The sequence below is a fragment of the Balearica regulorum genome, chromosome 25 (assembly GCF_011004875.1).
Source record: "Balearica regulorum gibbericeps isolate bBalReg1 chromosome 25, bBalReg1.pri, whole genome shotgun sequence".
NCBI classification, from domain to species: domain Eukaryota; kingdom Metazoa; phylum Chordata; class Aves; order Gruiformes; family Gruidae; genus Balearica; species Balearica regulorum.
Genome location: NC_046208.1, coordinates 1,993,216 through 2,015,083, shown reverse-complemented (window position 1 = coordinate 2,015,083; position 21,868 = coordinate 1,993,216). Strand labels below are relative to the sequence as shown.

Sequence of the window (21,868 nt, the reverse complement as noted above, 5' to 3'; positions counted from 1 at the left end):
GGAGTAGCGTGCTTTCAGCTTCAGCTGGCTTCTTGCTTAGTGCAGAGCTGTTTATTTTACAACAATATGCTGTGCGTGTGTATACATACGTACTAAAAAAAAAAGCACATTGAAAGAAGTATCAGCCTCCCAGCTTGCAGCTACACATAAAGAAAGAAAAGTAGACGAGGTGGTATTTTCCAGGCAGTTTTAATAAAGCACAGATTTTTTTTTCCCCCCTCTAATGACCAAGTATTTATATACAATGTATCAATAGTGGATTAAAAAAAATATTACAGAATTGAAAATTTGGTTTATACAATGGGTTGTTTAAGCAAACAGCTGAAAAGAGGAGCTAGAGGCATTCCTCTAAGCCCCTCTGTTTTAAACACTACTAAAACAATAGTACCGCAGACAGCTGAACTTGAATCAGATTACCAGATTTACAAACTTTATTCAGATTTAGGCATGGCGCTCGTTAAGAAATACTTTTCTGTATGTACAACGTAAAAAACCACGGGGCAAAGCAGAGCATCTGTCACTGTGCGGGGAGCGGCTGCGCCATGTGCATGGGGGGGGTCTGCATGGGCCACCCCTCCTGGTGGTTCTGCAGCAGGCGGTACAGCTGCTTCAGGTGAGCCACGATGTTGTCCTTGATGTCAGGCGTAGAGATCTGGAGCCGCACGCTGCCGCTGTCAAAGGAGCGCGTGAAATCACCAGAAAACATTTCATAGATCATCCGAGCCACAACTGGAATGACCTGTTTAAGAAGAAGTCAGTTGTTTTAGCTTAACGGTCACACCGTATGCTTCTGTTATTTTGCAGGATGCAGGGGACGGTTCCCACTACAACCACCTAAAACGGACTCACAGACCGATGCCATTTGGCACGCGTAGCATCTGTATTTGCTGTGACAAAACCCACCAGCTCTGTTGGGGTTTCCCAACGACAGAGAAGAACAGGTCTCTGGTATCTGTGGCCATCAATCCAGAGCCACCGTGGCGGCGCCAAGAAGGCTGGCATGTGTCACCTCAGCGCCTCAGCTCCTACCTGAACCACAATCAGCTTCCTCTCCCTGGGTTTTCCATCAGGCCATTCTTCTCCAAAACAGAAGTAGATCTCATACGGTGGCTGTTTTTCAATTTGTCCTTTCTGATGGGCAATCAGCTCTAGGAAGAAAAGCAGATTGCTGTGGAGTTGTCCTCTTTCGGTTAGAAACACTCACCACATCCCACCTCGTTACACTGTCTCAGGTCTTGCCAGAGCCACCTCTTACACATACACAATTACAGCTTATTTCTTGCACTCAGAAGAGCTTTCTTTAAAAGCAAGGCCCACCAGTGTTCGTCAGATCATTAAATGACTCTTCTGATGCACACCTACTCCATGGTCCACTGAAGTCAGGGAAGCGGTGGCCCCTACCCAGACTTTACACGCAAGCAAACTAATCGGCGCATCCAGGCTGACCCCCCGTGCAGACCACCCTTTCCAGTAGTGCCACCAAGTGCCCGCAACAGTATCCAAAGCTATTTTCCAGACGCAGAAGCTACATACCACTTAGGAATGTTTCCAGACAGAAGAGTTTGACTTTCTTTTGCCTCTCAATTAAATTTGGTGTAGTGGAGGAAGGCGCGCAGGGACCAGACCAGTACACCTTGCACTGGCAGAGCCGGACAGCGTAGATGGCGTGGCCACTGACCTCCAGGATCAGTCCCCTGTCCATAACATCCAGCAGCCGACTTGTGAAAATCTTCTGCCTTTCGTTGGTGATTTGCTCCGTTCCTGGAAACTTTACTTGCTCCAAACTAATGGGCCCAAAGAGCTCTTCCTGGTCTGGCATAGGACCCAGCTCTCCATAGAAAAGTCTGCATCCCTGAGGGTTGCTTACAGTCGTCGTCGGTCCAGTCTCCTTTCCTCGATATTCAAACTTGATTTCTAGGTCTGTCACTGAGAGAGAAACTGTCAGTTTGGCTTTTCCTGGACCTTTGCATGTACTGTATCAGCAGTAGAGACACACCACGCAATCCACGCTACGGTCACAGGGATGTTTAAACTATACATAGTGCTCCATGCTAACAAGCAAATAGCCACAGGGAAATGTCAGAACACTTTTTTTTTTTTTTTTTTTTTCTTAATACAATGACAGAAGCACTACAAATCCATGTACATACTTGGCAGAGAGCTGATCCAGAGCTCAGGGCTGCTGAAGAAGTCGTGCTGCAGCGCAGTTGGGGGCATTTCCATATCTAGAGGTTCATTCTTTGGCCACACAGCTTCAGGGCTGCAGTTTTCTGCGCTGGCTGGAGCCATTGGGGAATCTACAAAAAGGAAACACTCCTTCAATAAACCAAGTTTTTATTTCAAGCATGCACCAGTTTACAAGAAAATACCTTCACTGGTACATTAGTCTATGCTACCAACCATTGATATTAAGAAATGGAAACGTCTCCTGAATAGGGACATGCTGAGATTGATTCAATTCTTCCTCTTCTTCCTCATCAAGATCATTATCCTTTTCATCCCATGGAGCTGAGCCAGTGGAACCTGCAAACGAGTACATCCTTGTGGGTGGTCGATCGACGTGAAACCCTGCAGTGCACTTCTTGAACAAAATAATGTAATCTTCATATTGGCTTTGCACAATATTGGAAATTTATTTGTGTATTTTCCAAATATAATTTAAAAACAAAAAATCTGATCTGTATGACATACAGTTTTCAGTTTAATATATAATTCTAGAAAGCTAAGGAAGCAGATAAAGTATTACCAGCGTTGGACTGTTTAGCAGAAAATGTGCAACTGTGTACAGGTACACTATGGTTGAAAGTCCTCTTAGTTTAAGTACAGCTGGCCTTACACGTGGCTGCTGCTTTCTGCTGCACACAAAGGCAGCTTGAGGGTTAATGCCGCGGAGGGAAAGGAACTGGCGTTGGCCGAGCGCCTGCTCGGTAACCAGCCCTGTATCAGCAAGGCCCTCACCTGGATTAATGATTGATCCCTGGGACTGCGGGATATCGCATACTTCATAAATTTTAATAGGATTCATGGGCACCTCCTTAGTGCCATCATACATCAAATTAAATTCCCGGCTTTTGTTAAGAGCACATCGGAGCTGGGCTTTCCACTTTGCAGGGTCTGGCTCATCGACTCCTTCCTGGTACTTTCCTGTTTCCACAGCCCAAGCCTGGGGACAAAGTACACTGTGCTCAGTCCAGCTTTTATCAGAAATCAAACGTCCAAACAAATTCACTGTAAAATCTTTCTCTTGCAGAAGTCTAAACTATAGTTCTTCTCATAACAACAGAAATTCCCGCTTTAATAACTTTTCCCATTAAAAGAAGGGGGGGGGGGGGGAAGATTTAAATCCAAATTTCCAAAACCCACTAGCAATTCTGAGCATGCCTCTTCACACAAGTTAAGAAAATATAAATTGTACATGATTGTGCACTGAGTTTTTCTGTGTGTTTTGGGTTCAATACCATAAGCCTTTTTTTGACAGCGTGCCATACTCTGCGTAGGAGGAATGGACTCAGTTAAAATGGAGTGGAAGAGCAGGACAGCCATCCAGCTGGCCCCCTCTCACCCCAAATCAGACTATCAGTCCAAGATCCCTCCAAGGCAGCGGTCAGAAATTCCTCAAAGGAGTGTAGGAGTTATAATGAATCCCTTGGGATAAGAATATTAAGGACAGCAGTGATGAGCATTGGAAGTTTGTGGTGGACCTCCTAAGATTTATGTAACAGTATTTAATGGTTTGCTGCTAAGAACAAGCCAGCTACCACATCCTAAACCGAGCAGATAAAGCAAATAGCAGCAATGTTCCAGAGTCCATGCGATTAGACATCAGCAGGTCTTTGCTGGTTGGAAAGGGTTAAAGAACTCAACACCATTTCAGGCAGTGCCAAGCTTGGCAACCAGGTGCATAAAGTGGCTTTTCTGAGGTCAAAGCAATAGGACAAAATGTGCCTGGAAACAACTACCCAGATGCCTATCCAGCTCCTGGGCCAACAATTCAACCCTTTGTCTCTGTTTAAGAGCCGTGGTATAACCAAGCTTCCCCTCCCTCACCTTGAAGATGGTGTTCTCCTCTTCGTGCTGCGGGCTGTGCCGAGTTGCGTGCTTCCAGGGGATCTGAAACCGCTTCGCTTCTCGGTTTAGCCAGATAAGGCCGGGATACATACCGCTATCTACCTGGGCTACCAGCCACGGCTTCAAGCGAACTCTTCGCGGGTGTAACGCCATTGTCTACAAAAGACAGGGATAATAGTAGACCAACTGCTAAAGGTTAGTTGAGACTCGTATGCTTTACAAAACTAGCTAATTTGATGAAAAAGGACCCTGTGCAGCGTTACTGCTAGCGTTTGTTACGTTACTGCACATCGAAACCACTAATTCAGATTCAGCTAGACGACTCTTCTGCCAGGAGGAGTTACGGTCGCATCGCAAAGCGGGGACCATAACTGTTACAAGAACAACTTACTATTACAATTCCAGTAAGCAAAGATGGTGTGTTGTTTGCGTTCACTGAGCACACGGAGGGCGAGCCCCAATCGAACTGAGCTGTAAACGCTGCGCGGGAGATAAAGCCACAAACAAGCCACAGCAAGAACAGGCAGCAGAATTTCAAAAGCCTCTGCGTACGCCTTAGCAAAGGGACCTATCTGATCTAGTTCTTCGGTTGTGTCAGACTTACATCCAGGAGGAGAATAACTAACATGCTGAATCAGAGGCTTTTGCCCCAGTTGAGGTAAAGGTGGAAGCATGAAGCTGAAGTGGAGGCGACTGTTTTACCAGAGACAGACGTTCCTCTGAAAGTCATTTCATGGTTTTTTCATGAATGCTCTGAATGCAGTATAATCATTTGCAAACATCGCTGACCTATAATAACCAGGATGTTTATCCAGAAGGACATGAACTGCAAGTCCAAGTCTGCCTGCACTCATGCTAAAAATCAAGTGACCTTGACTTAATGTTTAGGGTTTTTTTTTTTTAAAAAGCAATGCTGCAGTTAACTGATCAAATCTGTTGTTTAATTAGCCCTGTGTTGCTACTACGCTTGCAACCAACCGGCAATATTTTTCTTGTGCAGAGCAGATACAAAACCAACCAAACAAAACTAATGACTGTCCCTCTGCAGGAAGGGGCAGCATTTGGTGTCTTTACATTTTGGGAGGGGGACTTCTATGCTACACGTGTGCTTAGAAGGTGTATCTCCAACATTCATTTGTAAATCTTGAAACAGACATGAGAAATGCCAAATATTCCCATTAATAAAGCAGTTACAGGATAAGTAAAACCTTTGCCATAAGCTCTGAATACTGCTGCAGGAGTTGCAAAATGCGTCTGGTAGCAGAGATAGAGGAGATTAAAAAATCCTATCCAAGAACTAGTCTAGGAACAGGTTTTATTTGTTCAAATACCTGCAGATCCCATTCAGATGCAAGCGCTCACACAAAATTAATCTAAACACAACTTATTTTATCTGTTAAACAAAAAGAATGTTCAGATTCAATTGCAAATCAGCTTTAAATAATAGTTTGAAAGCGTGCTTCGTCAAGGACCTGGGGACGTTAGCAGACTGCTTCCCAGGAGCTGCAACGGATCAGATAGCAATCGTGAAAAGTATCTTTGTGCTTCTGAAACTCTGCTGTATTAGTTATCCACGTCAAAAATCCTATCAAAATTAAACTTTCAGCGGCATGTTTGCAAAGACACAAAGTCCAGGTTAATCCTGGACTTCAAATTGAGACCAAATGCAGGTATTGATTTCTCTTGCAAAGGAAAAAAAGTGACTTCTCATTGCAACAAAGAAATCCTGACTAAAGCTTGTTTCAGAACCTTTTTTACACTGTACAAGCAGTCCCCTCCGCTTCTAACAACATGCACTGCGTACGCAAACATTTGCAAGACCAAGAGCAAATTCAAACCCACACACCAGGGAAAAAAATGCATGCCTCTCTCAAACAAAATAAATTCGGTCACACGGAGGGTGCGCTGGCGCTGTCATATTAGGTTTGAATTGTCCCTTGGATCACAGACAGCATCTGTCAATACGCAACATTACAATGTGTTATGACCTTTTATCACCGATGACTTGTTGACACAATAACCGAGAGCAAATCAACTTGAATCCCATTGCCCAGCTCAGACAGTGAGTCATCCTTACAACCTTCAGCTTCCATCCAGTGGGGTCCACTAATGCCAAAGGCTGCTCCCGTTCCGAGAGCCGCGGGGTGAGCTCGGGGAACGTCTCTGCACTATTAATTGGATTTGCCAAGGGAGGCTTGGCCCTCTCTCAAGACTCCTCAGCGCACATACCCACGAATCCTCCAGTTTGCTTTATTCCCACTCCAGCTGCCTGGCATGGGGTGTGTAATTAGCACATCCCTGCACTGCTAATGCATCTCTGGTCAGTGATGTAATTATTCCCTGTACCCCAATTATTATTAAGTCATACATTTTTCCTTGGAGAGGAGACATTCATCCCAACAGGAACAACTCAAGCAAACTCAGGAACGAGCAGACATCCTGCAGCCACTTCCCCGACGGCCGCAGACGAGTGACCAAGGTCAGGGACAGTCCCAGTTAACTGCAGTGACTCTTGGGGCTGCAACGCGGTGCCAGCCAGCATAACAACACGCAGCGCACCAGGAAAAGGCAACCCGGAGCCTGTCCCAGCCTTGCTGCACAGACGCTTTCACTCTCCGCCTGCACACCCAGGCGTATTCAGTGCTCCCACTCCACCCCGTTCACGAAGCCTCTAAAGAAGGAAGGGGTCTTCTCTGGCTTCATCGCTGGGACACCACAGACCTCCTTCCTTGCTCATTACCTTTGTTTGATTACATTATCCTGTATTTAGTGGATTTGTATTCATTTTTTTCAAAGGCAAGCGACTCAATCCTTAAAATTAGCATTCCCACAGTGAAACAGGCTGAATTTCCATCCAAGTGTCCGACACTTAATCATCTCCTCACACCGGGAACCTGCAGCTCCCACGTACAACACTTTTCTTGCAGCCACCGAGCAACTCACCTTGAGTACAATTAACTCTTACAATTCACGGTCTCTGTACCCCAACCTGGTATAACCTCTGCCATGCCCGGGCAGCTCATTCAGTTGCGAGGGGCATGAGTTATTACAGATAATTTGGGTTCTCGGGGTGGTAACAGCTGTGCTCCAAAAACAGCTGTCGGTGAACGGGGTGGGGGGAGCAAATATTACCCCTGCCCTAACTCCAGGCCTCGCTTTACGCCAACTGGAAAGACGTAGCCTAGGGCTAATACAGCACAAGCCGCGGGAGCAGATGGGGAAGGGAGCAACGAAGAGACATTTTCAGCGGGTGTTACCCTCCGGCTGCCTTCCGACCCGGGCGACCCCCTCCCTGCACCGCCGCCTCCTGTTCCAGCCCGGCTCGGGACGCTCCTGCCGGCCCCGAACCTTCCCACGGACACCCGTGTCCCGCACGCCGCCCCGCGTGTTTTCCAGTTCAAACCAAACTACCCCCGCCACGGACCCCGCTCCTCCCGCCACCGTACGGGAGGGGCGAGGAGCCCCACGCAGGACGGGGCTTCGCGAAGGGCGCGACGCTGTTCCGCGGGGCCGGGCGGATCCACGGGGCGCGGCGGAGAGGGTCGGGTCGGGCCGGTCCCGCCGGGCACCTCGACCCCCGCCCCGCACAACTTACCCCTCCGGCGGGCGGGGACCGGCTCCGCGCCCGCGGGGGCTCTCGGCCGCCCCGCGGGGCCCACGCGTGGGCGCAACGGCGTGGGCGGCGCCGGGGAACGGGGCGAGGGGAGAGCGGCCGCGGCGCACACTCCCGGCCCGCTCCGCCCTCACCTGCCCAGGTGCGCCGGGCGCAGCCGCACCGCCACCCGCTCCGCCCACGGCCGCGGGGTGGGCTCCGCTCCGCGCCCGTGGGGTGGGCTCGGCTCCGCTCCGCGCCCGTGCGTCGTCCCCCCGCCCCGGAGGTCTCACGGCAAGCGGAGCATCCGCACCCCGTCATTATACCCCATCTCTTTCCTAAATACTGCGTTAAAAAAAAAAAAAAAGAAAAAAAGAAAAGAAAACAAAACAATTTTGCTGGGTTGTTTCGCAGTTTAAAGCATATTTGGCCCAGCCGATCCGCAGCGCGGAACAAAGACAAAACTTGAAGTCAGCTGCGATTACCTCAAAGCCACAGGCACGCAGTTTTCTCTGAAAAAGCATAAAAAAGTTCCTCTTCTCCGCTCCCATCCCCACTCGCACACCTACCGTGGGCTGCGGGGAGGCTCTGTGGCATCTCCCTCCGGCCCAGCCGCAGCCTTCCACCGTGCTCCCTGCCAGCATCGCCGCTCATTTCTTTTCCTCGTAGGTGGAGAACCATGACTCAGTGGTGAATCTTGGTTTCAAGTGATCATACAATACTTTACTATTCAATTTCAATGAACCAGAAAAAAAACCAGCGGGAATTTCCCTCCTCCTTCCCATCACGAACACTATGGATAGTGCTGAATCCTGACTTTGGAAAGGCTGACTTACACCCAAAGTGTCTACTGACGTACACTCAATCCTATGCCAAGACTTTGAAACTATGCAAAGTTTTAAAAAAATCTTCACACACAGGGAAAAAGTAAATCTGCATTTTTCTTGGAAAGTTTGCCTTGTAAAATAAATATTTCAGGCTTCGTTCATCACTGAAACGTAGCCACTCAGAGGTAACATTTAGCAGGAGTTTGTCAGCACGTAATAAAATCTTTCTAGCAATCAACAAAAGGCAATAGGTGACACTCAAAGCTTAGTGGGTTTTTTTTTGTGGGATAGCACTGCAATAGTGGATTTTAGATGTGCGTGGTTTGTTGTACCTGACCATTTTTGATATGCAAAACAAGGGACAGCTGCTCCTGTAATAATCCCATCTACTGTGTTGTTATTCCTGCTCTATAAAAACATGCAATGGTACAGCCAATTTGGTGAGCAGCTGGGAAGAGATGCACAGAGACGTTGGGCTGAACTCCTGCCCGAAGTACGAGGGATCTGTGATCTCCCAAACAGGTCAGCACCAACGCTCCGTTCATCCTCCTACCCATGTGTCCATCCTGCCCGGCGACGGGCAAATTTAAGGATGCTTTACGTTTGCTTCCCTCTGTGCTCTGATGCTCGGGGAGCTCTGGACAGACACGAGCGATGCCGCACACTCACCCCCACGTCCCAGGCTGCCTGCGGGAGGGCTGGGAGCAGCCCTGGGCAGAGCTTTGGTCTTTCTAGGCCCCCTGTAAGGACACTTGAGAGGGCTCTGAGGGCAGGGGTATTTAAAATAATGGAGCCATGCGGCAAAAGGACTGCGCGTGGGCCGAAGGTCTAGTTTTGCCTCCAGTTTCACTGAAGTCGGTCCTCTCACGCCAGGCAGCTGCGCCCGCCTGCGCCCTGCCACCTCGGTTACAGCCTCTGCTGCCTTCACCGAGCGGTAACGCAGATGCCAAGCGAATGAGTCTTCCCAGCCCTCTGCAGGGTTTGGGTTTTGTTTGTTTTGGGTTTTTTTTTTTCTTCTTGAGTTTCTACCAGCCACTGCTGAAGCGTGTGGCAGCATGCTGTGTTAGTGAAGCGATGGGAAGTAAGCTGTCTTTTTCCATGCTCTTGGCTGGGGAACTCCACAGCTTTTGAGCTGTATAGGTGATAATCTAGGGATAGCTCATTAGGCAGGAAATGTCATCAGATGTTACCTGTTTGCAACTAATCATCCAAAGGCTTCACTGACATAATATATAAATCATTGATCCTCGCCCTTCAGGCAGCCTAAATAGCACCAAACTTTCCTTTAGTGTTTTCTAAAAACCTTTCTTTTTGTTTTTCATTCTTTCTGCTTATATTTACCTCTACCTGCATCTTTTTTCGAATCAAATGAAGAAATCCTTTGGCTGATAAACTGTGCTTCACAAAGTGACATTCTACTGGCTGAGAGACTCTGCCAGTGCAGTCTGCAGAGCACACATTTTGGACAATGAGAGCATATGCAGAGGATTTTCATACCAGGAGCTATAGGATTTAATTTATTTCAGTGCCAAATTAACATCAGTACTTTTATCAACACGATTGTATGTCACGATACCTGCAATAGCACCAGCTAGGCTTTGTGACCCAGGTCTCCTGCAGTCCTTTGTTCCTAGCTGGAAAAGATTGCAGTCATCAAAACAAAGGGAAACCATTTTCTCTCCTGGGAACAGATCACTAAGTTCCCATAAAGCAAAACAAAATTATGCAATGAGGCAAGACAACGTCCTGGACATGCGGAGTCTTGTTGTGTGCTCTCAGCGCTCGCATTCCAGCATGTAGCCTCGGTGCAGGAGAGCAGCACAAAATGGTGGAAGGCTTCGCACCAGCATGTGCAAAGCTCCCCAGCTATACTGCAGGAAAAACTGCGATTTGAGCCCTCCCCGCCCCATCCGAGCAGCAGCACCTCTGCTTCTTGAAAGCAGTTTGTGACCCAGAGAGAACCCATGCCCTCGCCAGATATTAGCCAAGATGATTCAAGAACTATCAGTGAGGGAAAAAGCTATTTCTTTACATGGCATGCATAGCAGAGCATGGGAAATGAAGAATGCAGCAGAACTGTTTTACAAACACCACAATGACTGTCAGAGACTTCTTTCTAGTAGGTCTAGCTAAGAGGCAAATGCTGGGGGACAGATCTAGTATAACTTTTTTTTTTTGATGAGCCAGACCTCAAGCTGCTCTGCTGCAGACAAGCTATCTGAGAGTCAGGGGCTGGAGTTTGGCTGAAGCACTTACAAAAAGGAAGGATTGAGTTTATTAATCTTGTTGCATTCTTCTAGACACAAAGATAGACAAACAGGAATCCTCTACATTATTAAAAAATATATTTTTTCATCAAAAAAGAGCAATCTTAACCATTCTGGCAACACCTCTGGTCCTTCCCATCCATCTCCATGCTTCTGCTGTGCTGCCTTCTTGCTTAAAACTAAGCAAAACTATGCATTGCCCAGGCATCCTTATATACAGAAGTGCAAAGTTATGCTATAATCCTACAAATTTATCTAGATATGCATATATACATGCACATGCAGTACCACTGATGGGTTACCCACCAATCTGAGCAGATTCAGAGCAAGCCCTGTTCTTACAACACAGTATGAATGGCTGTACTCTTCTACAGCATCAAATTCTAGAACGAATCTTGACTGGTGTTTTCCAGGTGAGAAACTCTTCTTCCCAAAGTAACAAAAAAAACCCCAACTCTCAAAAAAAAGAGCCAAAAAAACCAGCTTAAATTCTTTTGGGCCTTAGCATTATTATAATAATGAGGACTTTATTGTTTCTTATTAATACTGCTCCAATCCTCTTAAAAGAAGAATCCTACCTAGATGTCAGGCTGGCTCAGACACATTTATAGTTACAGGTCATTTCTTTCCAGCTGACACAGATAACGGTTGGGTTCAAAACACCTGGTATGATAGGGATAAAAGCTGATGGGTTGTCTGGGGGGGGTTTGATTTCTGTCTGGGAGTTGCCTGTAGAACAGTAAGAGGCCAGAGACAAGAGCTGTGTGTTGCATCTGTAATTAAAGGGGTAAGTAGGGGGGATATTTCAATGGCAAAAAAGTGTATGAAGATAAATAAGGATAGCTTAATACTTAAAAAAATAAATTGGGAAATAAAATATTAAAGCATTCCTATTATTTTTAACTGAGAATTATAAAAATGAGAGAAAGAAGCATGTTTGTAGCCATGTGCATTTACTAGTCCTCACAAACATTTTGTATAAAGCCTATAGTAGGCATTCAATTAACTTTATGAATTAGCTGGGGTTTTATGTGTATATGTGTATTTTGTCAGGATTTGCTCTCTGTAAGAGTTGTTTGGTAATATGCTCTATTTCAGTGAAATATTGTATATCCCCCATAAGCAAGTAGCATATATATGCCACTATTGAAAAATACTGTTAGGGAAGTTCACTTACAATCCCTTTTTTCTTAGGAAAAACTACAGAAGAGTGAGTGGGGTTGTGTGTAAAGGGAACTTCAGCTCCCAAATTCTGTGATGTGAAGGTATTAATGTGCAGGAAGCCCCTGAGCCTCTGGAGCCTGTTCCTAAATAGGGCACAGCTCAGAACATCTGAAGGTCTCTGTGACTCATAGGTGGGAATCTCCTAATGATCTTAACTATTTTTATACACTCCTGATACCACATGTTATGCTGCCCTAATGCAGAGAAGCAACTCTATGATCGCCAAGCGAGCGCACAAAGCTGTGGCCCTGAAAACTGTGGGAGAGAAAGAGGAAGAAGAAAGTAAAATACAAAAAGACGGTGAAATAGCAAGAGACAATATTAACATCAAATAAAGGCTCAAGACTGCGACAAGAAAAAGAACAACAAAAAAGCAACTAAAGGTGATAAAATACAAGAAAAAGGTTTTGACAGGGTTTTCCTTTTGTTCCTTCTTTTTAAAATTGTGCTTTACGGAGCAAAATGGGACAGCAGTTCACCAATGCCGAAGGGGAGCAAGCAGAGATTGATGTTGCTGAATTGCAGGAATGGTACAAGAAATTTGTGGTTGAATGTCCCAGTGGGACGCTCTTCATGCATGAATTCAAGCGGTTCTTTGGGGTCCAGGATAACCGTGAAGCAGCAGAGTATATTGAAAACATGTTCAGAGCTTTTGATAAGAATGGGGTAAGTGGTGAGGAATTTTTACAGTTATTTGTCTAATAATTTGCACCTCTTCCTCCTTGTGCTGGTTTTGGTTGGGAAAATTTGGAGGTGTTTGGTGGAGTTCCCACCCTTGTTACCATGCTTTGTGAAACTAAAAGAGGGGCGATGGACCTGATAGGGCAGAAGGAGCTGCACCACTCTGCATGGGCTGGTATGGATTTATCCTCTGATAAATCTGTACACAAATTAAGGACAGAATGTTCCCTTAAGAGACTAAGGATGGATTAAAAGGTTGAAATTTAGGCAGTTGCATTTTGAGATAGTATTGTTGAAAGATCCTCAAATAGCCAAGGTTGCTACATTGGAAAAAAAAAAACCTGTTATGATAGAGGGGGAATTACAGTAGAGTCCTACTCATGCTTGCTATACACTGGAGGAAGTGTATGAACAGGTGGCATGTAACAAAATATTGATTTTATCTGCTCAAAAGCTAAGGAATGCTGAGCAATTCAGATATTCTGGTTTTGATTCCCTTTGCTGTATTTGTCATCAGACACCTGGGAAAAGTGGGCTTTCTGGTTTAGTAGCAGTTCACACATACCCATGTATTGGTGCAAAAGATAGTGTAATACTAGCCTGCGATATTTTAGTCAAAAGACATGTAATACGGTTGCCTTTCTCATCTTGAAATGGGTAAGCAATGCTTGCCAAATGGTTCACATTTTTTTTCCTGAAGCTCTTGATCATATTCAAACTGTGGGGGTGTTTGTTGCTGTGTATTAATATAGGAAAAGGGGAGACAAGTCTGTCATCTCTCAAATATACTAATTTCTCTTAAGCTTCCTTTAAAAGTAGTGGCAAAATCATACTGAGGTGTCAACAAAAGTCAGTTTGTGAGAAAGGATTAAAAAAAAAGCTATGGAAGATGTGGGCAGGTCAGACTTGTCTCAGAATTTGAAGTTGGCAAACCCTAAATTTCTGCAAAAAAACCCCTGCAGGTCCGGGTCCAAATCCTGCTATGAAAGCTGTGCAGAAAGGGTTGAGAGCAAATGGTGTACACAAAAAGTGAAGTCCTATTCCTAGTTTACAGAAGTTTTCCTAATGAGACTGAAAAGCTGTATTTAAGGGATGCTGGTACTTGCATATATTAGGAATGCTAAATTAGGCCTAGATCCATGTGTTTGCTTAAATATGCCCATGGTATATCATCAGCTGAGCAGGACCTACAAATCTAAAGGATTATTAGTAATATGGTAAGAAAAGAAAACCAATTCCTCAATTGCCTTTTTTGCACTTGCTGGCCTTTGAAGGCCAGCAGCAGTAGTTTTTGCTCATGGCTCCTGCAGAGGGTTTCGGTGCCCGCAGCAGAGGGTTTCGGTGCCCGCAGCAGAGCCCAGATCTTCAGGGGGTTTTGCTGCCTGGCCAGGGAGGGCTGTAGGGTGACGTGGGGGCCCAGCTTAGCCCTGGGGATGGTGTTGATCTGCATGAGGGCCATCTGCTGGAGGCTGCCGAGGGAGCCCTGCATCCCTTCCCCATCTGAAATTTTTTAGGAGGATGAACACATGATGTAAACTCTTTATTGTGGGTGTTCTTGCTGCCTCCTCCCGAATGGTGATGTTTTCTTTGTCTTTCTCAGATAAATCGAGATCAAACAAGGGGGAAGGATGGGAGAAAGGGGTAATGGTTGGATGTTGGTCTCATCGGTGAAGCAGCCGAGATTGAGAATGGCAATCCCTTCCCAAAAAGTCAGTGCCTCCTGCACTGATCCTCATCTGCCTCCCCATTCTCTGTGTAATCTATGTTGTCTTGGGGTATTTAAATGCTCGTTTCTGGAGTCCTGGCGGGTGTCCCCCCACTTACTGCACTGTAGGAAAACTGCTTTACTCTCCACTGTCACTCCTTGGGAACTTATCCTTGGTCAGAGGGGTATGGCTGTACTTACTGATGGCCTTGGACTGGCACAAGCCTTCTGTAAGGTGGAAAATAAATAGCTGTCCCATGGAGTACTTGGTGGTTTTATCTAGGTTTCATAAGCAGTTTTCTATCAACTATACCCAGTCAAGTGACATTCAGCTGCTTTTCTGTTTCTACAGGATAATACCATTGATTTTCTGGAATATGTAGCTGCCTTGAATCTTGTTTTACGAGGAAAACTGGAACACAAACTGAGGTGGACATTCAAAGTATATGACAAGGATGGGAATGGCTGCATAGATAAACCTGAGCTGCTGGAAATTGTTGAGGTAAGTAGACATTGCCTAATCACTTATTTAAGCAATCACAGTTCTTTGGCAATGTAATGATGTATATGGTTTTTGTGATAATTTGGTTTCAAGGCAGCTGTGGGCAGTGATGAAGTGAGAATGCCTGACCTTGGTGGAAGGGTCATGTACTCAGTGGTCTAGAGCCCGGTGGGGTGGCTGAGGGACCAGTTAAACCCACTGTGGGCAGCCTGGCCCCTGCTGAAGCTGGCCAGAAATGCAGCACCTGGGTGCTGCTGTGGAGTCCTGGGTCTCTGTTCTGCCTTTCTTTTCAATGCTTTTACACCCAGCTCCGTTGCACTGGCCAGTGGAAGAGGGTTTTTCCCCACGCCCCTGACCGGAGCCAAGTTTCCTGCCTGAGTAGATGGTGAGAATAAGCTGAGACACACAAGTTAGTACAGAAATCCCTTTTGTAATTATTCCTTTCTGGGTTTGTCGTGTTCCGCACTTAGTTCTAAACAGTGACTGGGTGAAGGTGTGAGAGGAGGCATGGGGCTTAGCAGACAGTCAGACACTGGGTTCTTAACGTAAAAATCTTGGTGACAGTGCTAGTCACCCTGCACCAGAGGTGCTGTTACCCTTGTACAGCAGTACTTGTGAGGCTTAATCAATGGTCAGCAAACATTTTAGGATCTTAGGAGAGATGCAGCATCAAGAAAACACCAGAAATCAAATCTGGAAAGCAAGTCCTTTTGGCTGGAAAGTGTGGCCAGGCTGTTACCTGCAGCAGCAGGTGTGGGAGCATCTGGGGAATGTCTGGGGCAGGCTCAATTATAGTTTTGAGGTCAGCCAGGAATGGGCTGTTAGGCCCTTGCTAATCCCCTCTCTGGGAAGCCTAAGGAGTAAGGTTAATAACGAACAGGTGGTTGTCATGGGAGGAGTAGATAAAATCTGCCCCTTTCCAGTGACAAAGTGGAACTGAAACTATGGGTCAAAATATGTGCTAGTACGGGTTTGATCTTGCAGCTTGGGCACAAGCTCCCTGGGAGAGAGGGCTGTACCTGGCCTCAGATGTTAGGGAAAAATCATACTTGAAAGTCAGATGATTTTCCCATCTGTGAAACTCTTGCCTTGTTCTTTGCAAAGGAACCCTGAGGTCTGACCAATATGTGTAAGGAAAATAGGAGGACAGCAGCTTCAAAGAGCAAATGAAGTAATCCGCAGTGTGTGAGCGTAAGGTCAGAGGTTTCATTAAAGGTCTGAGGCTGTTGAGTGGCAGACCTTTCTAGAAAGGTTAAAACCACAGCCTTTGTAAAAGACCTTTACGCTGTTGGGAAGATAACGGAGTTCACTGTTTTTCATTTTCCAGTCCTTCTCCTAATCTGTGAACTTCTTTTCAGTCTATCTATAAGCTGAAGAAAGTGTGTCGGTCGGAGGTGGAGGAGAGGACTCCATTGCTCACGCCGGAGGAGGTTGTGGACAGGATTTTTCAGTTAGTGGATGAAAATGGGGATGGTAAGTGATCAATGGCTCAGATTGCATTCATGCGTAATAAGTTATCTGTGCTGGGCAGGCTAGCTTTAATTACATCTATCAAGAAATCATTTAGAAATAATTTATTGTTACTCATATTACACACATTGGGTTTGGTTCTATTCTGTTTGTTAGAATCGAGAGTAACTCGTCTAAGCAGGAGATAATTTTCATTGTTATTTTAATGTAAAATACAGAGGGGTCACTAATCCATCTGGGTTTCGATGCCACACAGATCTCCGCCTCTGAAAGGCAGAGTGCAGGTCCCAGTCCCAGCACAAATGGCCTGGGTAAAGACAGTGGCCCCAGTCAAATTGGAGCTTGCAGGATCAGACTTGCAATTCTCCTGGAGGAGCGTGTGTAAGCTAACGCAACATCTCATCTTAGCTGATGGGATGGGGTGGGTGTGAATGCTTTGGGTTACAGCCTGGTGGTTTCTTTCAGCTAGCTGGCCTAAACTATGGGGAAATGAAGTCTAGCTCTTGTCTTATGAGCATATTTTCTGAAACATAGATGTCTTTTACTTCCTGCCTTCCTCTTATCTGTCATGTTTTGTCTCCTCATTTTGTGTCTCTCACACAGGGCAGTTGTCTCTTGATGAGTTCATTGATGGGGCCAGGAAAGACAAGTGGGTGATGAAGATGTTGCAAATGGATGTAAACCCTGGGGGATGGATCTCTGAGCAGAGGAGAAAGAGTGCTTTGTTTTGAGAAAATTCGGTTTTGATACAGCTGAAAAGGTGATGCTGACTACAACTGTGGCTCTTTTACTCCAGAGTGGTAGTAGCTTTCCTTTTTAATACAATCTCAGCATCCAGATGAAAACTTCAGTGGTTTAAGAAGCCATATCTCAATCTAAAACCCACAGGCTGCATACTACTGGTACCCAGAGACTATTTTTGGCCCATGAATAAGTCTTTCTGTGTACACAATACCATGTTTGCCAGCTCTGGTTTTTTGTTACACCCCAAGGAACAAACTTTTTGTGGCTTCCTGCAGCAGATCCTGGGCAGGGTTTTAGTCTGACAGAGGGGATCGGGAAGTGAAGAATCCTGACACAGTGGTACTGTCTCCAGTGCAGACTAGTGTTTGCATCATTCATACCTGCAGAGATACAAAGGCATCAAACCAAAAATGACAACAGAGGAGATGCTCTGACAGGCTTTATACATTCAGGATGTCTGTATGCATATTTAGTAGACTATGCCACTGCTAATGTGAAATTGTTGAACACCAACATTATCACTGTCAGGAAAGAGAATTGGATTATAAGTGATAGCCAAGACAGTGCACAGAGTTGAGGAAAACATAATGCGTGGGCTGGAGAGGTGGAGCAGTAACTCTTTGCATCTCCCTCCTGTGGGCTGGAGTCTGCTCCTTCTACCAGTTCAGAGATGTGGGTTCCTGTGGGGCTGGAAAAACGCTGTTTCCAAACACTGAGCAGCAGCAGCAGGAGTTGTACCTCTTCTCGACAGCCACGTTTAGAGGACAGATTTGCACAAGTGTGATTCTGCTCCTTTTGAGCCCTTTTTTCTTATGGAAACATCACTCTAGAACAGCTTTTCCTGCCCTGCGAGGACTAGCTGAGCTCAAGGGGCTCCAGGGCTTTCACTGCACTGGGAGAAGTTTTGTGTGGAAGGAGAGAGGAGGGAAGAGCAGAGTTTTGCTGGGCAGTGTCTCTACAATGAGAGGATTAGTGCTGCTTTATTGGCAGGACCACAGAATGGAACAAGTGACAGAAAATCTGAGATACTGAAGTAGTACAGTGGTTTTACACTGGACTTAATTTAGCCACAGATTATAGATATAAAACTTGCACAGGTTGTAGGCTGAGCTCTGCTATTCTAACCCATATTCCTACATATGTATTTACATATGTGGAAAGAGAATTTGGGTTGAACCTATATTTTGGTTGACTTTTGGGTTTATTGGTTTATCTGCAAGAAAAATTTCCCCAGGAAAATAACATCAGTTTGGTTTGCATTTTAAATTTCCCATGGGATCAGTGGGCCAAGTCACATCTATGGAAAGATTTGCAATCCCTTTTTTGTGGCCTTTAATTATGACTGTAGTATCTCTTGCTAGTTGATTAGTTTGTTGGTGTGCAGTCTTGTCAATTTAACCAGTGTTTAAATTCAGGAAGGTAAGGAAGTATTCAGGATAAAACAATCAGTGCTAGAGTTCAAATCCATATACATTTCCACTTCTAAATAGCCCTTCTAAGAGTTCTCTGTAAATACTAGCTTGTGGCAGGCTTACTTATCAGAGCAGATTAGACTTCTAGTTTATGCTGCTATATAAGGCAGCTGATTAAAGCTCATTCAAGTCAAAGCTTATCAGCCAAACATCTGAAAGAAAAATCTTACTTCTGACTTGAGCACCTGGAAGAAAAGATTCACTTTATTGATTTTTTTTCCCAACTTGTGGACAAATGTTTTCATGATAGGATACAAATCTAATTCCTTAAATTTCCACATCTCAACCAACAAAGCACACTTTAGGTTTTTCTTCTTGCACAATTTAAGTGGGTGTTTAGTTACTATAGTTACATACTGCAGGTTTACTTAAATGCTTTAAATTTTCTTATTGTGTTCATGTGGTCAGGTCAGGTGCTGAAGGAGCTGTTTGGTGTCCCCTGCTGGGGTGGGAGGGGGCATCCCAACACTGAGCACTGGTACAGGTGTTGGCAGAAATTTTCTAACACATGAATTTAATAAAGAATTATTTATTAAAATTCTCTCTGGTTTGTAGTGTTTATTTTTCACTTAGAATGAAGGTGAAGGCCTGTGTAAGGACCTGAGTATGACCAAAATTGTAGTCTTTAAGACTGGCATAATGAATTTAAGGGAGGTGTTATGTGTAACACCTAACCTAGGTGAGACAAATATTAAAACAGAGATAGTGATGCTATTGCAGGTGCAGAGTAGGAAAGGAGTATCTGCTGTTTAACTTCTATGTAATCACAGTGGAAAGCATGTGCGTGATAAAATTCTGAATGGAATGTGAAATAGTTGCTTACAATAAAGTGAGCTGACAGTGCTGTGATGAGATGACCCTGTTTTGACCATGCCAGGACTGAAACAGGAGCCTTGAAGAATTCAGGGCTCCAGGCGAAGTGTTGGACTCAGCAGCAGGATGCAGGGTGCCTCCACCTCCTCTGGCCAGGGCAGACCTGCGGTGGCAGGTAACCCTTGTATTAGGGCTGGCATAGCCCAGTGGAAAATTGTTCCTCTTATCGATCAGGTAATCTTTTGTCAAGAAAGTGCAAGGTGCTTTAGTCTTAGTCCTATTTTTAAAATCCATAGGTATCAACGCTTTGATCTCCTCCCAAACTCAGTTCAATGTTCAGATCAAGCTGTTCATGTCAGATGTTTTGCATAATCCATTTTTCCAGACTTACAGCCCAGCTAGAATTGGATTTGACTGATCGGATTTCTTTTAAGTCTAAATTGGGAAACAGGATGGCTTGGAAAAGGCAAATGCCATGTGCTTTTTTTTTTTTCTGAGCTACTACCATCTGCTCTGATGTTTGATGCCTCTAATGTTGGGTAGGATTGAAGGTGAAATAGGTTAGAAAGCTGAAGGTTGCTGATGGGGAGAGGCAGCAGGGAACAGGAGCTGAGGAGGCATGGCATCTTAAAATACTCTGGAAGGTGCATTCCCAGGGAAAGCACTGAGTAGTAGAAATAATGAGGCTGAGAAAGGAAGAGGGTAATTACATCTAACTATGCTTAGCCATGCTCTTTATTTGTCTATGCACCCAATGTTCTGAGAGGGGAGGTTCACCCATGAGCAGCCAGGGTTTGGTGGCTGCCCAGAAGAAAGGTTTGTGTCCAGGTTGTTCCCAGAAGAAAAGTGGTGGCTGCCCAGAAGAAGGGTTTGTGTCCAGGTTGTTCCCAGAGCACCCATGTGCAGCTTCCCCTTGAAAATGTCCTGTTGAAATACAGAGGGGCCAGGCCAGGACTTACCCAGCCCCGTGCTATTGCTACAGGGACTGCTTTGTGCTCTCACCATACTCTGTCGTCTTCTCACAGCACCTGTGCTCAGCTCTGGCACTATGGGAGAATATTAACTTTTTTTCTTTCTTCCTCTTTAAAGAAAAGTGTGCCTCAGAAGTTTAGAAAGTATGTCACACAGATTACCCTTAAAGACTTTGTATTTAAGGTAACTAATGGTGTTCTGGGATGTGAGGCATGATAAGGGAACACGGAGCTGTGCCGTAGGGCAGTCGCATCCCCTGGGGATAAGGGACCTTTAGAAGCACCTGGCTGAGAACCTGTTCTGTTTCATTTTTCTAACTTTTACTCTTCACACCCCAACGCGCCGCGAGGATGCAAAAAGAGGCTTTTTTTTTTTTTTTTTTTTTTTTTTTTTTTTTTGCCATTTGCCATCCTCCGTTCCTGAGCTCCTCCTCCTCATCCCCTCTTCTGGGGGACTTTGCTGTCTGAGGTCCCAGCGGGTTCCCGAGCGCTGGGCTTCCCCCCGCTGCCCGCCCGGTGCTGGCAGGCAGAGGGCACTGCGGGGACAGGGACAGGGACCGGGACGGGGCCCCCCGGCTCCCGGCGGCACAAGCAGGCGGAGCGGCGGTCCCGGCTGTCGGGCGGGTGGCTTCGGAGCGGGATGGCAGAGCCCCCGGCTGGGGAGGGCGTTGGAAAGGATGAAGCGCTGCTCGGCATCCTCCCTCCAAAGCCGGGCTGGGAAAGGCCCTGAGCAGCACTGCTTCCAGGTTAGCCCTGCTCATGGCAGGACACGGGTGCAGCGCTCACCTAAGATCCCTCCCAACCTCAAACGGTCCATGGATCTACGATTCCTGCTTCCCTGAAGAGGCAGATGTGCATTACAGCTCTTACGGTGTTTTGGCACCCAAACCCCGCTGAGATGAATGGCGCGGTGCCACCAAAAGTCACTCGCTGGGTGGTTTTAGTGTAACTGCAACATTTCTTAACAAACCCGGCGCCAGGGTCTCGTCCCAGGTCCCCGCAAAGGGGAGGCAGAGCCAGGATCTGACCTCAAACCTCCCGCGCGGCCATGCAGCCTCGCAGGCCCATCGCCCCTCTGATGGCAGCTCCCCAAAACAACCTCCCCCACGCTCCCCGGAGAGGCTGCGCTGCCTCTCGTTCACCAGCGATATTGTCACAACAGTGAGCAGTGCGTCTGTGGCTGGCACCTGAACAGCTGCCACTCTTTTGAAATAAATTAATTATGCATGAGTTAGGGCAGAGAGAGTCACAACATTAGTTTTTAATTATTTTTAATTTGCTTTCTTAGAGGCTGAAAAACATCCTTTGGAGAGAGACGCCGAGGTTCGAAAGGTGCCTTCGGCCAGCCAGCAATTCTGAGACAGCCCTTTTAGAATAACTTTGTCTTTATAAATAGAATTTGGGCTTGTCAGGGCCGCTTCTTGCGGCTCCTTGGGCATGCAGAGGAGAGCGGCTGAAGGAGCACAGGCAGGACTGAATCTGTTTCTCTGCAGGGAGTGTGCACAGAAAGCCCACGCTGAACTCGGCTCCCT

The 21,868-nt window shown here is 46.1% G+C and overlaps 2 protein-coding genes across 2 annotated transcripts; one reads left to right on the top strand and one right to left on the bottom strand.

Moving 5' to 3' along the window:
* Positions 1 to 176: 176 nt before the first annotated feature.
* Positions 177 to 7,857, bottom strand: IRF6 (interferon regulatory factor 6). Its single transcript, XM_075775948.1, has 8 exons — positions 7,664 to 7,857; positions 4,048 to 4,224; positions 2,959 to 3,163; positions 2,401 to 2,523; positions 2,151 to 2,297; positions 1,534 to 1,926; positions 1,030 to 1,148; positions 177 to 739 (listed from the first exon to the last, which is right to left on the bottom strand). Exons 2-8 carry the CDS (start codon positions 4,219 to 4,221, stop codon positions 518 to 520), a joined length of 1,383 nt encoding a protein of 460 aa, XP_075632063.1. The 5' UTR covers positions 4,222 to 4,224; positions 7,664 to 7,857; the 3' UTR covers positions 177 to 517.
* A 4,583-nt stretch (positions 7,858 to 12,440) lies between these two features.
* GUCA1B (guanylate cyclase activator 1B) lies at positions 12,441 to 17,067 on the top strand. The gene is made up of 4 exons (XM_010309279.2): positions 12,441 to 12,644; positions 14,717 to 14,866; positions 16,225 to 16,339; positions 16,940 to 17,067. The coding sequence occupies exons 1-4, from the start codon at positions 12,441 to 12,443 to the stop codon at positions 17,065 to 17,067; spliced, it is 597 nt and encodes a 198-aa protein (XP_010307581.2).
* The last annotated feature ends 4,801 nt before the right edge of the window (positions 17,068 to 21,868 follow it).

Coding starts and splice junctions, on each gene's coding strand:
- IRF6 (XM_075775948.1), bottom strand. CDS start 4,221: ATGGCGTTACACCCGCGAAGAGTTCGCTTGAAGCCGTGGCTGGTAGCC. Junction 3,164..4,047: donor AGGAGAACACCATCTTCAAG/GTGAGGGAGGGG, acceptor CTTTGTCCCCAG/GCTTGGGCTGTGGAAACAGG. Junction 1,927..2,150: donor CTGGATCAGCTCTCTGCCAA/GTATGTACATGG, acceptor TTTCTCTCTCAG/TGACAGACCTAGAAATCAAG.
- GUCA1B (XM_010309279.2), top strand. CDS start 12,441: ATGGGACAGCAGTTCACCAATGCCGAAGGGGAGCAAGCAGAGATTGAT. Junction 12,645..14,716: donor GAGCTTTTGATAAGAATGGG/GTAAGTGGTGAG, acceptor CTGTTTCTACAG/GATAATACCATTGATTTTCT. Junction 14,867..16,224: donor AGCTGCTGGAAATTGTTGAG/GTAAGTAGACAT, acceptor ACTTCTTTTCAG/TCTATCTATAAGCTGAAGAA.